The 17,139-nt window shown below is 45.8% G+C and overlaps 1 protein-coding gene across 1 annotated transcript in view; it reads left to right on the forward strand.

Moving 5' to 3' along the window:
- Window positions 1–16,482, forward strand: part of LOC100030931 (acyl-CoA dehydrogenase family member 11-like) — a 41,758-nt gene extending 25,276 nt beyond the window's left edge. Inside the window, exons 3-15 of the mRNA XM_056821504.1 lie at window positions 5,075–5,307; window positions 6,585–6,684; window positions 7,298–7,415; window positions 7,496–7,638; window positions 8,330–8,479; window positions 9,121–9,215; window positions 10,693–10,792; window positions 11,427–11,567; window positions 13,518–13,610; window positions 13,963–14,070; window positions 14,761–14,932; window positions 15,306–15,372; window positions 15,832–16,482. Of these exons, the coding sequence (XP_056677482.1) occupies window positions 5,075–5,307; window positions 6,585–6,684; window positions 7,298–7,415; window positions 7,496–7,638; window positions 8,330–8,479; window positions 9,121–9,215; window positions 10,693–10,792; window positions 11,427–11,567; window positions 13,518–13,610; window positions 13,963–14,070; window positions 14,761–14,932; window positions 15,306–15,372; window positions 15,832–15,988 (1,677 nt within the window). The 3' untranslated portion in view covers window positions 15,989–16,482. The remainder of the gene's footprint in view (window positions 1–5,074; window positions 5,308–6,584; window positions 6,685–7,297; window positions 7,416–7,495; window positions 7,639–8,329; window positions 8,480–9,120; window positions 9,216–10,692; window positions 10,793–11,426; window positions 11,568–13,517; window positions 13,611–13,962; window positions 14,071–14,760; window positions 14,933–15,305; window positions 15,373–15,831) is intronic.
- Window positions 16,483–17,139: the final 657 nt, after the last annotated feature.

The following is a 17,139-nucleotide window of genomic DNA, read 5'->3' on the forward strand; positions in this document are numbered from 1 at the left end:
ACAATCCCATCTCAGAAAAAGAAATTGAACAAGCCATCAAGGAATTTCCTAAGAAAAAAATCCCCAGAGTCAAATGGATTCACAAGTGAATTCTATCAAACATTTAAAGAACAACTAATCCCAATATTATACAAATTTGACAAAATAAGCAGAGTTCTACCAAATTCCTTTAATGACACAAATATGGTACTGATCCCAAAAGCCAGGCAGGTCAAAAACAGAGAAAGAAAACTATCGACCAATCTCCTTAATGAATACAGATGCAAAAATCTTTTAAATAGAATACTAGCAAAAAGACTCTAGCAAGGGATCACAAGGATTATTCACTATGATCAGGTGGGATTTATATCATAATATTCGGATTACTGTATACATTGTTCTCCTGGTTCTGCTCACTTCACTTTGCATCAATTCATATAAGTCTTTCCAGTTTTTATCTGAACTCAACCTATTATTAATCATTTCCTATTATGCAATAGTATTACATTACTATATGCTTTATACCACAACTTGTTTAGTCAATACCCAATTGTTTTTATTTTAGAATTGTTTTAATTTGCATTTCTCTAATCAACAATGATTTGGAGCTTTTTAAAAATATTAATATATAGATAGTTTTAATTTCTTCCTCTGAGAACAGTCTGTTCATATATTTTGACCATTTTCAATCTTGTATTCTTTATATTATATTGTATGCTTTGTATTCTTATAATTTTTTAAGTTTTTAAATATTTTTCCATGGTTACATGATTCATGCTGTCTCCCATCCCTCTTCCCTTCCTCCTACCAGCACTGGCAAACAATTGTTCTGGGTTAAACAGTACATGTGTTATGAAGCTTCCCGATCCAGCGAGAAACCTCAAGGTAGAAAGATAGAGAAAGGATAGAAGTTCTGGATTCTGCGAGGGGGATGGCAGAGCCAAGTTAGAGATATGAGGTGGCAGGAATGAGTCAGAAATCCAGGCCTTATTAATTATCATGGAGCCACAGCAAAATTCTGATCAGTGGACTACTCAGAAAGCTTATACCCATCCAAAGATCCAAATTTAATACCACACAGGTCAGAGACATGATAGAGAGAAGAAAGTGCCTAGCCGAAGGCCAGGTCCCAGGTGGGAGAGGTAGATAAGGAAAGGAATTAAAGATGGAGCTTGGCCAGAGGCCAAGCTGCAGCAAGGACAGACATCAGTGAGAGCTGAGATCCAAGAGAGGAAGAGAGAGGGCGCAGCTTGCTGTGGCCTGGTATTTAATCTCTTTGATACACAATACATAGGGATGATTATCATTGGTTAACGACAAGGTATAGGTGTGGTTTCTCTTAGCCAGGTGAACACAAAGAAACCTGTTTTCCCACCTAACCTGGGGGAAGCTGGGGTCAAGGGTCAGAGGCTTTCCCAGCCATGCTCAAGACTGAGCATGCTCTCTTTTAAACCACCCTGTACATTGTTTCCCTTGCCCATAGCTAGGGGTGGACTGCTACATGTTATCACTTGATACTAGTTTCTGTATTATCATTTTTAATAGAGTAATCTTTAAAAACCCAAACCCCAAATCATACACCCCTAAAAATAGGTGATAATCATATGTTTTTCTTTTGCATTTCTACCTCCACAGTTCTTTCCCTCAATATGGATAGCATTCTTTCTCATGAGTTTCTTAGGGTTATCCTGGATTCTTGCATTGCTATTAGTAGCAAAATCAATTTCATTTGATCATCCCACAGTGTTTCACTTCCTGTGTACAATGTTCTCCTGGTTCTGCCCATTTCACTCTACATCAGTTCCTATATGTCTTTTCAGTTCATATAGAAATCCACCAGTTCATCATTCCTTTCAGCACAATAGTATTCCATTACCATCAGATACTGCAATTTGTTCAGTCATTCCCCAATTGAGGGATATTCCCCTCATTTTCCAACTTTTTGTCACCACAAAGAGGGTGGTTATGAATATTTTTGTACAATGCTTTTTTATTAAGTCTTTGGGGGGTGCAAACCTAGTAGTGGTATAACTGGATCAAAGAGGATACATTTTTTAAAGCCCTTTGGGCATAATTCCAAATTGCCTTTCAGAATGGTTGGACCAATTCACAACTCCACTAGCAATGTATTAGTGTCCCAATTTTGTCACATTCCCTCCAACTTTTATTATTTTCCTTTATTGTCATTTTGGCCAATCTTCTAGGTGTGAGGTGATATCTCAGAGTTGTTTTAATTTGCATTTCTCTAATGAGGAGGGGTTTAGATTGCTTTTTCCATGTGATTATTGATAGTTTTTATTTCTTCATCTGAAAACTGTCTATGTCTCTTGACCATTTGCCAATTGGGGAATGGCTTGATTTCCTATACATTTGATTTAGTTCCTTATAAATTTGAGAAAGTAGACTTTTGTTAGAGATTTTTATTATAAAGAATTTTTCCCAGGTGGTTGCTACCCTTCTAACTTTGGTTGCATTGTTGTTTTTTTTCCACAAAAAAATTTTAATTTCATATAATCGAAATTATTCATTTTACATTTTGTAGTATTCTCTAACTCTTGTTTGGTCTTAAATTATTTAATTCCCATAGACCTCACAGATATACTAATCTATATTCACCTAACTTACTTATAATTTTGCTCTTTATATTTAAGTCATTTATGCATTCTGAATTTATCTTGGTATAGGGTGTGAGATGTTGATCTAAACCTAATTTTCCCCCTACTGTTTTCCAATTTTCCCAACATTTTTTGTTAAATCGTGGGCTCTTCTCCCAAAAGTTGAGATCTTTAGGTTTATCAAATATATCAAATAACTTGCTGAGGTCATTTACCTCAAGTCTAGTCCATTGATGCTCCCTTCTATCTCTTAGCCAGTACCATATTGTTTTGATGACCACTGCCTTACAGTACAGTTTAAAATCTGGTACTGCTAGGCCTCCATCCTTCACTTTTTTCATTAGTTCCCTTGATATTTTTGACCTTCTGTTCTATCAGATGAACTTTGTTATATTTTTTTCTAATCATTAAAATTTTTTTTGGTAGTTTGATAAATATGGCAATGAATAAGTAAATTAATTGAGGTAGGATTATAATTTTTATCACATTAACTCATTCTACCCAGGATCAGTTAATGTTTTTTCGGTTATTTAGATCTAGTTTTAATAGTCTGGAAAGTGTTTTGTAGTTGTGTTCATATAGTTCCTGTGCTTGTCTTGGCAGATAGATTCTGTATTTTATATCATCTAGGATGATTTTAAATGGAATTTATCTTTCTAACTCTTGCTGCTGAGCTATGTTGGAAATATATAGAAATACTGATGATTTATGTGGGTTTATTTTGTACCCTGAAACTTTGTGTAGCATTCTTTCTCAACCAATCCAGTCTAATAATCTCAAATTATGGCAGCAGTATCTTTTCATTGTTCTCTCTATCTCTAGACCTTCTCCAATCCATCTTCCCAATACTTGCAACCTTGATATCTCAAAAGCCAAATTCTGACCATATTGTTCCTCTGCTCAGTAACTGAGCAGCAAAGTAACTTTGTCTCCAGAAGAAAACACCAACTCTCCTGGGAGGCCTTTGAAACTCGACTGTGGCTTCAGGCTAATTATCTAATACTCACTTTCACTCTGTGGGGGTGGAGATAGGGAGCAATACTTGAAGAGAAAATAAAATTATATACAAAGTAATCTCTAGTTGCTCCCAGCATCTAGAAGCACCAAGATAAGCTTTTTGGTAGCATTTGGGATTTAAAGGAAGCTAAAGCTTCAAAGAAGCCAACTTGAAGAGAAGAATCATTCCAGGCTTGGGCAACAGTCTATACAAAGGCATGTCAAAAGAACTGACATTTGCAGTGTCTTTAGGTTTGCAAAGGGATTTATGTACATGAACACATTTAGATTTCGTAATGACCCTTCAAAGAAGGTGGCATTATTTTTAAATTCCTTTTTGAGCTCTTCCAAAAGTGTTTTTTTTTGGACATGACATCTTTTCTTACTTTGTAAGCCTTCACATGTTTCTGTTTTGGCATTGTTTGTCCTCTTCTGGGTTTGTATTTTGATCTTCCTTGTAACTAAAGTATTTTTAAGGTCATGTTTTCTTTGTCTTTTACTCATTTTTCCAATTGTGTGCATGTGTGGGGTGGGGAGAGAGGGAAAGAGGGAAAGAGGGAAAGAGAAAGTGATAGAGAGAGAGAGGAAGGGAGAGAGAGAAAAAGGGGGGGAGATACAGAGAGAGAGGGAGTGAAAGAGAGAGAGAGGGAGAGAGGGGAAGAGGGAGAGAGACAGAGAGAGAGAGGGAGAGAGAGAGAGGGAGAGAGGAGAAGAGAGAGAGGGAGAGAGAGAGAGAGAGAGGGAGAGACAGAGAGAGAGAGGGAGAGAGGGAGAGGGAGAGAGGAGAAGAGAGAGAGAGGGAGAGAGGGAAAGAGGGAGAGAGAGAGATCTTGCCTATATGTTGAAGTTGAGCTCTGTTTCTGGGATGGAGAGAGCACTGTCTCAAGTTTGTACTCTGTTCTACACTGGGTTTTGGGGCAGTCTGGCAGCCTTTGAATTGAGAAGGCCCACGGCTGCCCTATTCAAGTGCCATCTGTGCTGGACCAAAATGGATTCTGCTCACTTCACTGCCATTTCCCACAAGTTCTGAGTGCTTTCTGGATTGAGCTGGACACTGCTCCCCTTGGCTGCCATAGTGCCAAATGATGGTGAGCCTCCTGAATCTTCCTTTTTATTTTTTTAATAATATCATAATATATCTCTTTAATATCTTAGAGCCTGGGTAGAGATCAAATAAAGAATGGGTCATTAGCAAGCAATTAGAGAGGGGTGAATATTGATGTAGTTGTTTTCTAGTGGACAGCATAACATTGATCAAAAACTCTAAGTCATGACTACATGTGTGTATATGTGAATCTTCCTTTTTAAAGGAGGAAATTTCTCTGAGATGTGCTTTGAACCCAGGTCCTTCTGAGTCCTCTAGGACCCAGTGCCTTCTTTTGGTGTTGCCACTGTTTCCCCATCTCTTTGCTCCTGAGGAAGGGATGGGATTGGGAGGGGAGGTCCAACACCAAACTGAGGTGTGTGTGTGTGCTTCTTTGCAGGTCTTTGCAGAAGCAAACCAGGACCTGCAGAGGTTTGGGGCCCGAGTGTCAGGTGAGATCCTCTCCTTGGGGCAGGAATGTGAGGCAATGCCCCCAAGACTGCAGCAGTTTGATGCATGGGGAAAGCGGGTAGACCTCATCCTCACCTGTCCAGCTTGGAAGAAACTAAAGGGGATTTCTGCTGAGGAGGGGTTGATTGCCATAGCCTATGAGAGGAAACACTCCAACTGGAGGTAAGAGCTTTGGTGGAAATTCAGGGGCTATTCCAGGAGGGCTGATTCTGCCCTTGAGTCATTCCATGATATTGGGCTCTCTGAGACCTTTCCCCTCTCTGAGTCATGGCATTATAGAGCTAGAGCTGGAAGGGGTCTTAGAGACCATTTTGTCCAACCCCTTTACTTGGCATGAGGAACCAACTCCCAAACATTTAGCATGACTTGGTCACCCAAGGAGTAAGAGGTCTCCTTTGTCCTCTATTTGTAGGGAGGAGGTAATAATACTTGCAGAGGTTGGGTATGAGTGGCATAGTGGATAGAGGACTGGCCTTGGAGTGAGTGGAATCTGAGATCTGCTTCTTCTTCTGCCTTACTCTAACTATGAATGTAGCCAGAAATCTGACTTCAGATACAACCTCTGATGATGACTGCCTATATATCCTTGAGCAAGTCACTTGACCTGTCTTGTCCTCAGTTTCCCCATCCATAATATGAGGTGATGGTACGTTGGTAAAAGGAGTTCCCACACTTGGATTCTCCTACTTCAGTGAAAGTACTGGTCTAGATAAAATCAGAATACCTGCCCAACTATTCCTCAAAACAATTATGCAGGGAAAGAGGCTTGGTAACCAAGAAGTATCTCTACCCCCTTTTCCTTCCTTCCTCTGAAGAAGCCCCGGCTGCTACTGAAGCCACTATGCCCCATTACCTGTAAACATGGCTGGCAGCTGAGCTTATGTGCTGAGGCATAAAGAAATAATTAGGCAAAGCTAATGGCCCATAAACCAGACTCTCTGTATCCCATTCCCAGGGGGTTCCTCCTGAGTAATTAGGCAGGTAGATATAGAAAACGTTGGCCTTAGTATGGTGCTGTCTGCTTCCCCAAACCAAAGGCTGCTGGTAAAAGGGAAGGAGTGATCAGCTCCAAATCCTGCCTATTTCCTAGGTAGCCTTGAGCAAGTTCCTTATCTTCCCTGAGCTTCAGTTTCCCCCTCTGCAAAATAAGGTGTCTGAACTAGACGGTCTCTAAGATGCTTCTAGCTTTAGTCAGTAAATAAGCATTTAGGAGAAGGGGGTGGGCCACCTGTTTTCCCTCTCATTTCTTTAAAGTCCTTGTAAGTGAGATCTTCCCCTCTGCCTCACCAAAGAAAGGGAAAGAGGGAGATAAGGAAGCTGCTTTTTAAGTCAGGTTAGAACAAAGAGAAAACAGGAAGTCCAGGGAAGGAACTCCAGGCTGTCCATGGCCTCCCCCAGCCAGATTTGCATTGACTTTGGTTTTTCTCTATATTCCTCAGCCGAGTGTACCAGGCAGCCAAGTTATTCATGTTCTCTTCCTCCTCTGGAATGTTCACTTGCCCCCTGGCCATGACTGATGGTGCCACGAAGGTCCTAGAGGTGAGAACAGAAGGAACCATCAGCTGGTTTCAGTCCCTTTACTTTGCCATAGCTATCTTCCTAATCAGAAGTGGAGTTGATGTAAGACCCCAACCCCATGCTTCGGAGAAGATCCCTGTACAGACTGCTAAAGTCTCCATCCATGGGGTACAAAGAGACTATGGCTTCCCCAGCTTAGATTAGGGCTGATTATAATTGTGGTAGGCACAAAGGACATCAGAACAAAAGTGAAATCCTGCTCTCTAGGCACTGACATTCTTCTGAGGAGAAACAGCAAAATAACATGTGTAGACAAATTAATAGAAGGGAATCTGGGGAGAAAGGAATCCCGATATGGCTCCTATTTGAAGGGGCACTGGAGCCAAGGCCTGAAGGAAGGCAGAGGAGGACCTGAAAGGCATGGGCAGAAGATGTTCATGCCAAGGGAGCACAACTGAAATGATCCCAGAAGCCCTCGATCCTCCTCAACAAGCACCTCTCCCTGAAGCACCTACTATGTGCCAGGCATTTTACCTAGTGCTGGGGATACAGAGAAAGACAAATGTCTTGAGTCCTTTCTGCCCAAGGTTCTCTTCCTTCCCTCATTTGCCTTCTTCTTCTCCACTCCTTGCAGGTGATGAAAAGCTCAGGGCCACCAGGAGAAGCTTTCAGTCATCTGATCTCTCGAGACCCAAAGCTCTTCTGGACTTCTGGCCAGTGGATGACCGAACGCAAGGGAGGCTCTGACGTGGGTGAGTGGGGTCAGAGGTGGGGGACCTTGGGGGTGCACTTAGGGCTCAACTGGTGATCAGTCAAGCATCTCTCTCCTCAGCCCATGGGACTGAGACAGTCGCCTGCAAGCAGGATGATGGTACATACAAACTCTATGGATTCAAGTGGTTCACCTCAGCGACAGATGCCGACATGACAATGGCTCTTGCCCGGATCATGGATGCTCAGGGCTCTGTGACCAAGGTGAGCATGCTGGAGAAGAGATAAGAGCTTTGTGTCCCCTTGAGATTCCCTCCTCTTCATTTTCCAGGTCCCTGGGGATTGGAACACACCCCAAGGTCTCAGGTGGCTCTTCTGGCTCCAGGATCTCCTTGGGAGAAGCCTCTTCTTCCCTGATCCCAGACTCCCTTCAGCTCTCCTGACTTCTCACACAGGCAGCAGTGTATAATGGTTAGGGTACTCAACTTGGCTTCAAATCTCACTTACTAGCTGTGTAATCTCAGGCAAATCCCCCAACCACTCGGGGATAATTTTATTTAAAAAATGGACTCGATGTCCCCTAAGGTCCTCTCCAGCTCCAAATCAATGGCATCATAACACATGATTCTGGGATTCTAATTTATCTTTGAAAGAGTTGGCCATTCCTTGCTTGCAGAAGACTCAGGGTGGGGACAGGATGACTTTGCTGCCAGGTGATGAAGGGCAGACCAAGGAGAATAGAGGAAGGTGGCAAGAGGTCTGTTTAGACTCAAGGCAAGGGCAAGTACTTTTGGACAGAGATGCCCCAAAGTGGGATAGGCTGCTTGAGGAAGTAGTGAGCTGCCCATCACTGAGGGTCTCCAAGAAGAAGGTAGTAATATGGATTGCTTGTGTGGTAGAGCCTGGACCAGAGGGCCACCAGGATGCATGCCAACGTAGAGATTCTGTGCCATAGGGGACCCACGGGCTGTCCCTCTTCTTCTTGAAGCTGAGAGATGAGCAGGGAGAACTGAATGGCCTCGAGGTACAACGTCTGAAGGAGAAGCTGGGTACTCACCAACTGCCCACTGCTGAACTGCTGCTGGATGGTGCCCGAGCACATCTGGTGAGAAGGTGGGAGAGCACTTTGCTGGGTGGGTTGGTGTTCCTTAGTCTCTGATAGCGCTTCTTGCTCCCAGAACCCTACCTGCTGGCAGGAAGCTCCCTTCCACCCCAATTTTAGAGCACTCACAGGATCCTAGAACCAGAACTGAAATTGGAAACCATCTAACAGAACAAACCCCTTCCCCCTCATTTTGGAGGAAACTGAGGCAGAGTGAGGGGAATCAGCTTGTCCAAGGTCACCCAGCTAAGTCAGTGACTGAGCTTGAATTTAAACCCAGGTATAGCTGACTCCAAATAACATCAACAATGCACAGAGCTGGGCCTCAAGTCAGGAAGACCCGAGTTAAAATGTGGCATCAGACCCATACTAGCTATGTGACTGTGCTCAAGTCTTTTCATCTCAGCCTTCCTCTGTTTCTTTAACTGTAAGACACGACTTATAATAACACCTTTCTTTTTAGGTTTTGAGTTTCAGATGAGATAATAATTGTAACATGCTTAGCATGGTACCTGGCACATACCTGCTGACATGATAGGTTCAGGGATGTGGTTCAAGGGTTGATGAATTCAAGGTCCTGGCACCTTGTTCTCAGTAGCAACCCCAAAGACCCCAACTACCATTTGCTCATGCCTTGTCTCCAGGTTTCCCAAGTGGGCCGAGGGGTGGCCACCATTGCCAACATGCTGAATGTCACCCGGATATACAATTCCATAGGTGCTGTGGGCTCCATGAGGAGGTAAATGGGGAAGGGGCCCTTTTAGGATCACCCAATGTGGAATGTAAGACTAATGACACAGGACAAGGCACAGAGGGAGAGCCAAAGATTTTCAAAAGATTTCTGAGTTTCCCAGCTAGATGGAGACTTCAATGACTTCCAGCCCAACCCAGACCCAAACTTGAATCCCTTTTACACCATCCCCTAAACCTGAAAGGAGGAGGTAAAGGACCCACATGGACAAATATATTCAGACAAGCTCTTTTTGTGATGGCAAAGAACTGGGAGATAAGGGGGTGCCCATCTACTGGGGAATGACCAAATAAGTTGTGGCACATGGTTGTGATGGAATACGATTGTGCTATAAGTGAGATGTTGAATGGTTTCAGAAAAGCCTGGGAAGGCTTACCTGAACTGATGCAAAGTGAAGGGAGCAGAACCAGTAGGATAGTGTATGCAACAAGTACATGTAGAGATGACATCTCAGCTGAGGGGCCATCCAGCTTCTTCTTGTAGACAGACCCCCAGTGAGAGGGGCCTCACTCACCACTTATCAGGACAGCCCATTCCACTCTGGGATCATGAAGTCTAAATTGTCTCTCCACAATTAAAGGCCATAGAATCCATTGCTCCTAGTTCTAGTTCTGCCCTCCTGGACCAGACAGATGCCCCCATTCATACCTAAGTGACCCTTAGCACTCTGAAGTGTACAAGTCATGGAGCCTGTCAGAACCTTGAAGACAGCTCTTGTGGGTCCTCTGAGTCTTGTGTCTGCTCAACATGCCCAGATCCTTCAACTGCTTTTCTTCATCCTGGAGATATATAGGTCAAAGGGGCAGGGCAAGAATGGATCATGGAAGAAAGTGGGCATGCAGATAGAGAATGGGGGCATCTGGCAGAGAAAGAGTATCCTGGGCCCCAGGAGAATTTGGCAATTGCTTCAAGGACTCCAAGCCTGGGGCTGCTGGTGCCTCTTGTCCTGCCTGCTAGTAATAATACTTGTTTTGACCCTCCTTTAAGGGGTAAAAAGCAAGCTCCTCCCAACACCCCCATGAGTTAGTTAGGTTGGGCTGATAGCACTACCCCAATTTAAGAGATGGACACACTGAGGCATAGAGGCTACTAAAGCTGAGGTTATTCTCCAGTCCTTAGCCTACCCAGGACACTCGTTAACCAAATCAGCACTGTCCTTTCCTCTCCCCTCCCTCAATAAGAGAGGAGACCTCAGACCTTCCAGCCCTATTCACCCACTTACTACCTGACCCCATCCTGAGGAACTGACCCACTCAAGAAGACCCTCCCACACTGTCTCACCAACCATCAGGAGCTAGTTCTGGGGTGGAGATGATTGGACCATAGTAAGATGGCATTAGCTATGGCTGCAGTGAGCTTAGAGTATCTTTAATTATTACTTGCCGCCCAGAGTGGATGATGGGAAACACCGGGGTTAGGATATGACAAGAGATACACAGGAACCTGATAATATCTTCATCCCCAGGATGGTTTTCATGGCTCGAGACTATGCCACCCAGAGGTTTGTGTTTGGAAAGTTCATCAAAGACCACCCGTTGCACACCCAGACACTGGCCCGGATGGAGGTGAGAGAGCCCCAAGCCCATTTGTCTCTGGCTTCAGCCTAGGATGACCAGGACCAATTCCAGGAATTCCCAACCCCCAATCACTCTTTACCCAGCCACCATTCAGGAGCCCTCCTACAGAGAGGACACCCCCATTCCCAAAGAGGAAGAGATGATGAACCTGGGCCTGGGGTCCAGCTGAGGCTTCAGGCAATGATGGAGATACTTCATACTCTTCTCCCCATGCCCATCCAAGCCATAGGGTGTCAATATTGATGACCGAGAAGAAGGGAATCCTGGGTGGTCACCCCAGCTCTGTCATCAAGTAGCCATTGAATTCTGGGGAAAATCACAGTCTCTTCCAGCTCAGTTTCTTCAGCTCTGAAAAGAGGAGATGGGGTCAGAGTGGGTGCCAATAAGGCCCCTTCTAGGGCTAAAATGAGATGCTCAATATTTTCTCAGATGGAGGGTGATGAGCCAAAGCAGACTGGAAGAAGGGTGATAATGAGGCTTAAATTAGCATTGCTGATGGCTGATCCTCCCCCCCCCCCCCACCTTTTGGGGTTGAAGTTGATCATGCACAGAGACAGCCATCACTTGCCCCAGCCCAGGCCCTTCCTGGCTCACTAGTCCTTCCTTCTTCCTGGCTTGACAGGTGCAGGTTCGAGGCGGGTTCCTCTTGGTTATGGAGCTGGTCAAGTTACTTGGCCTGGAAGAGACCAATATGGCAACCACACAAGACTCTCACCTCCTCCGACTGCTGGCGTCTGTGGCCAAGCTTTACACTGGAAAGCAGGTGAGAACCCTGGAGACAGGGGAGGTGAGACAGACAGGTTCTGGGGCTGCCGCTGAGGGCCTGGGCTCATCTCTGTAGTTCTTCATGATCCTCCCCTGTCATCTCAGTCCAGAAGCAGAGTGATATAATGGGACACGGAGGGCATTGGCCTTGCCCCTGGAAGACCTGGGTTCTACCACACAGCTATGTGACTATGGACCAAGTCACTGAGCCTCAGTCTCCTAATCTGCAAACTGGGGATGTGTTTTATAAACCCTAAAGCCCTATATAAAGTGGGGGGAGATACCAAAGGAACACGCCTTTATTAAGCATCTCCTGTGTGCCAGGTAGTGTGCTAAATGCTTCATAAATAAGTTCTCATTTGATCCTCACAACATCCCTGGGAGACAGGGGCTATTTTAAGCCCCCTTACGTTCTGTTGTCAAACCAATATTAAGTGTCATTGTAAGGCAGAAGAGTGGTGAGGGCAAGGGAAGTGAAGGGACATGCCCAGGGCCACACAGCTAGGATGTATATGAGGTCAGAGTTGAACTGAGGTCCTCCCACCTCCAGGCCGGGCTCCCTTCTACTGTGCTATCTAGCTGCCCCAGGTAGGTGCTATTACTAAACCCATTTTACAGTTGAGGAAATTGAGTCAGATAGAGTTATGTAACTTGCCCAGGGTCACATAGTTAGTACGTGTCTGAGGTCAGATTTTTACATTTGAAATGAGATCCAGCACTCTCTCTCTACTGGGCCACCGAGCTGCTTCATAGCTAAAGGGGGCCTATTTAGTCTTTCAAGGACCTTATGAAGCCAGTAGACTCCATAAGAAAAACATGTAGATACAGAAAGGTGGTGACTTGCCCAGGGAACCTCTGTTTGAGAGAGCACCCAGTCCAAGCAGCACCAAGCCAACAATCCCCTCAATCAACAGTCCCCTGACAAATGAAGACACCCCCTTTCCTGAGGACCCCCCCAAAGAAGGAGGAACCTCTGAGGCAGGATCTTCTTGGTACTGGAGGATGGAGCTGATGGTTCAGAAGGCACCACAGGGCCCAAGAGAACAAGTCTAGTGTCCATATGACACCCTTGAAGCATTTGAAGAGAACTCATTGTCCATCCCTTCCCTCCAGCAAATTCTCTCCAAGTCCATGTAACTTCAACCAAAGCCATATGGCTTGGACTCGAGACCCCTCCCCATCCTCATTGCCTCTTTTGGCTACTTTCTAGCTGCTCAACTTGTTGTTTAGTCGATTCAGTCATATCTGATTCTTCATGACCCTGTTTGGGGTTTTCTTGGCAAAGATCCTGCAGTGGCTTGTCATTTCCTTCTTCAGCTTATTTTATAGAACAAGAAACTGAGGCAAACGGGGTTGAGTAACTTGCCCAGAGTCACACAGCCACTAATTGTCTGAGGTGAGATTTGAACTCTGGAAGATGAGTCTTCTGATTTCAGGCCCAGTGCTCTAACCACTGTACCACCTAGACAGCCTGTAGCTCATCAATGTCCTTCCCTAAAATACCTCATGACAACTGACTCTAGTCTCCCAAATATGGTCTGAGACTCATCCCTTCTTGTTGGTGAAGGCCAGCTCTAGAATAGAATTTCCTCTACCTTTTGGATGATGAAATTATCATTAGAGTAAACCAAAAGATTCTTAGTTAGGCAAGGAAGAGGGCAGAGAACCTGTGGCCCCTACCTTTTCTAGAGGCTCACCCATCATCTCTAATTATTTATCCAGAAATAAGTCAGGCTCATGGGAATCCCTTCTAGCTCTGATAATCCAGAAATTTCTGGGCTCCGTCTCTCCCCTCACTAAACCCCTGCCCAGAGATAAGGGTGATCCAAGTCATGACTGGGTGCAAAAATACACCCAGAAGCATCTCATTGACTCCTAGAAAAGTATCCAGAGAGCAGGGTGGGATGGAGAAATCTGGCCTTTGTCCAGCTAGACCCTTTCTTCTCAGGCAGTTGCCATTGTCTCTGAGGGGCTGGAATGCTTTGGTGGACAGGGCTACATGGAGGACACAAACTTGCCGATTTTTCTTCGGGACAGCCAGGTAAGAGCACAAGAACAAGGCTGCCAGGCACTAAGCCAAAGGGCCCCAGAAGGTGGGTTCCTGCATCCAATGGCTCATCTGTGCCCCAGACTTCCTAATCTCCAGGTTGGATCACTACTGGGCATTCCCCTGCGGGGCCCTCAGGCTATACTCAGAGTCAGAAGTGGGATATCAGAACTAGCAGCTCCAGGAACTGGGACTCTGAATCCACAGGCAGCAAAGGGGCCTCCTCCTGAGGGATGGGGGGGGGGGGGAGAAGGTCCTAAAACTCAACAGGAAGCCAGGGGGCCTACCACAAGGCCTATTTCAGGCACCAGCACTGGAGTGAAGTGTTGCTCTCCACTCTCTGCAGGTGCTGACCATCTGGGAGGGAACCACCAATGTCCTCGCCCTGGACACTCTACAAGTCCTGGCTAAGAGTCAGGGCCAAGTGCTGCAGGCCTTCTCAGCATCTGTCCAGGTGAGGTGCTAATGGGAGCTGGTGCACAGGGTCCTGCTGCCCCTCCTCCAGTCTCACTGGACACTAGAGGTGGAGGGACCAGGAGCCCCTGGGGAAAGGCTGTCCCAACAGGGAATCTGCTCCCCCTCAGAGCAGCATGTCTCTGCTTCCACCACACTGATATGTTCAGAAAGGAATTGTGTGGCCTCAAAGTTGAGATCTACAGAGCTGGGAGGGAAGAGGAAGAGAGGGGATGGGAGGGAAGGGGAGGGAAGGGGAGGAAAGGGGAGGGAAGGGGAGGGAAGGGGAGGGCCCACCCTGGATCTGGAATAGGAGACCCAAGTTTGATCTCAGCTCTGCCATTTCTTGGGTTCATTTCCCTTCATGGGAATTCCCTTCTTCCACTCATTATCTTCACACAGAAAATGGGTATAACATGGCTATTGTGGAGCTTCAATAAGAGAATGTATGAAAAGCCTTGGCATCGTGTCAGGCTCAGGGTTGGCCCCCCTTAGAAGCCATCCAGCCCTGGTGACTGCAGTTCTCCTTCACGGGAAGAAGGCAATCCTGGAGAGATGCTCCTGTGGCCTCCCCCAGCAGGTCTTGCCCTCCTTCCTCACCCCACCAGCAGGCAGACCAAGGGCAAGTTCTACCTGAGTCCAGTTAACAAAGCTTTGCTCTGCTGTCCTTCTCTGTCCTCCTCTCTCCCAGGACAAGGTGGCCTCGGCCTCAGACCGCTCCGAGCTGGCTTCTTCCGTCCAGTGCCTGCAGGAGGCCCTTGGGAGGCTGGCCTTGCAGCTGGAGAAGCTCCTAGGGCAGGGCAGCACTTCCATGGAAATGGCTGCCAGGGACCTGGCCTACACCTTGGCTCGCATCTACATAGGTAGCTCCATCCTTTCCTCCCCATGTCCTCATCTCAGGCCAGGAGGGTAGGATATGAGGCAGAGACGGTCTGGTACCCCAGCAAGAACAATGGTTTGGGATGGGAAGCCCTCTAGTACCCCCGACCAAGTCACAACTTCACTGAACCTGTTTCTTCCTACATAAAATGAGAGGGACAAAGTAAGTGACCTCTGGGTTCCCTCCTTCCTCGATGGTCTCATGGCCTCCCTGAGCCTGTTTCCTCCTCTGTAAAACAAGGTGGTGGGCCTAGAGGACTTCTAAATCCCCACAAGCCTAAGGGATGGAAGGGGACTTCATTGTTATCACAGCAGCTCTTTCCTTGGCTCTCCCCCTTACTTCCTGCTCTCTCATAGGGGCCCTTTTGATAGAGCATGCAGCCTGGGCTGAGGCTTCTCCTTCTGACATCTATGCTTCACAGAGGTAAAGAGGGTCTTCATCTCCTTGGCCAGGTCACCTTCCTCTCATGTAACAGTCAGCATATTCCCCTCCCAGACTTCTTCCTCCCATCTCTGGATCTCATCTCAGAAGTGCCACATCCAGATTCAGTCAGACAAGCCATTTCCCTGTCCTTTTAAAGAAAGGGCTGACCTCTCCCCAATACACACGTGACCGTGAATGCTCACACAGAGCATTTATTCACTCCATTTGGGAAACTGAGGGAGGAGCTCAAGTTGGAAATTCCCAGAGTAAATCCTGGGGTGATGGGAAGGAGCCTCTAATAGAAAGGACTCTCTTGGATGCCATTTATTTTGGGAGTGACGAGGTGCTGATGTGGAAGTCCCATGGGCCAGAGGGAAATGGACTTGCAATAGGAGTCAGGAACACTGAGAGCCTTTACAGTCCTAGGAGGCTCCCTGAACTGATAAAGCTTTTTCCTAGATGGTGTGAACAAGACCTCTGCCCCTTGGACACTGCTCAACAGGCTGGCTGCTATGAGGCCGATGCTGTTTCCCGAGACATAGACCTGGTCTATGAGGGAAGCCCTACTTTCAAAAGAAAGGGAAGTGCCCAGGCTTCCCCCCAAACAGAAGTCTAAGCATGGTGGAGCCCCCAAAAGAATGTTTAACAGGAGGGAAACGTTAAGGTGCTCGACCTGTCTGAAACATGCCACGTGCCCCCAAGGACCAGCATGTCTTTAATGACTTGAACCCTTAATGTTCAGGAAAAAGATCTGTAAATAGTTCTTAAAACATCCCTTAGTTTTGATGCCTCATAAGGAGTCACAATTGTATAAATGGAGATTTTGAACCTTTGACTTCACTCCCCAGAAGTCCTTAGTATTTTCCAAAATTCCCTATAATCTCTCCTGCGTCTCCATGTAGGCGAGATCACATCATTGGTATTTAACTGGCTATACCTCCTCCCACGCCCTCTTTGGCATGATGCAGCAATTAGCAGTGATGGTGGTAGGGTGGAGAATATTGAAAATGGCTAACCAGCCATGGACATGTATTATTTTGTATTCTCTTTATTTCCTGATTTATAATAATCATTTAATAAATCCTCCCTAAGATATAATATTTTCATTCTTTGAGATTTAATTTAAAATTTTACACAATGCAGCAATTTGTGACCTGAGTCAGAGAGCTGGTTTTGTTTGTTTTTCAATAACCTCCAGGGAGGTTTTAGCATTTTATTATCCAATTGAGATGGGTGGGCAGAGATTTTACAGGAAGGGAAGGGATGCTGGAGGTGGTTGGGCCTCTTTTTGGGCAGCCTATGGAAATGGAGCTTTGCCCCATGGTCACAACTGTAAAGGATAATTTTAGGGTTGTGACTTTAAAAAATCTAAATTAATTTGGTTGCCAGGGAAAATCCCAATATAATAAAATACCCAAGTCACCTGGAAATTATGGTGATTTTAGTTAATATAGAGAGAAGGAATTAAGGAGAAGAGAGAGGGAGAGGAAAGAGATAATTTAAACTGTTCCGGTTCAAGTTGAGCCAGGCAGGAGTTAAAGGCCTTGGCCAAAGGGGCCTCCCTTGAGAGACAAGGGAAAAGGAAGTCAGTCTTACCCAAGTCACCACAAGACCATCTCAAGGAAGCTGTCTGAGTCAACTCCTCCAGGCTGAGTTCCAGGATCAAACTGGTACCCAGGCTGCTCACAGGAAGTGATCAGCCAGAAATACCTCTCCGGGGAAAGAGGGTGAAGGGAGGAAGTGACATGCCCTATATAGATGGTTTTA

The sequence above is a fragment of the Monodelphis domestica genome, chromosome 3 (assembly GCF_027887165.1).
Source record: "Monodelphis domestica isolate mMonDom1 chromosome 3, mMonDom1.pri, whole genome shotgun sequence".
In the NCBI taxonomy this organism is placed as follows: Eukaryota; Metazoa; Chordata; class Mammalia; order Didelphimorphia; family Didelphidae; genus Monodelphis; species Monodelphis domestica.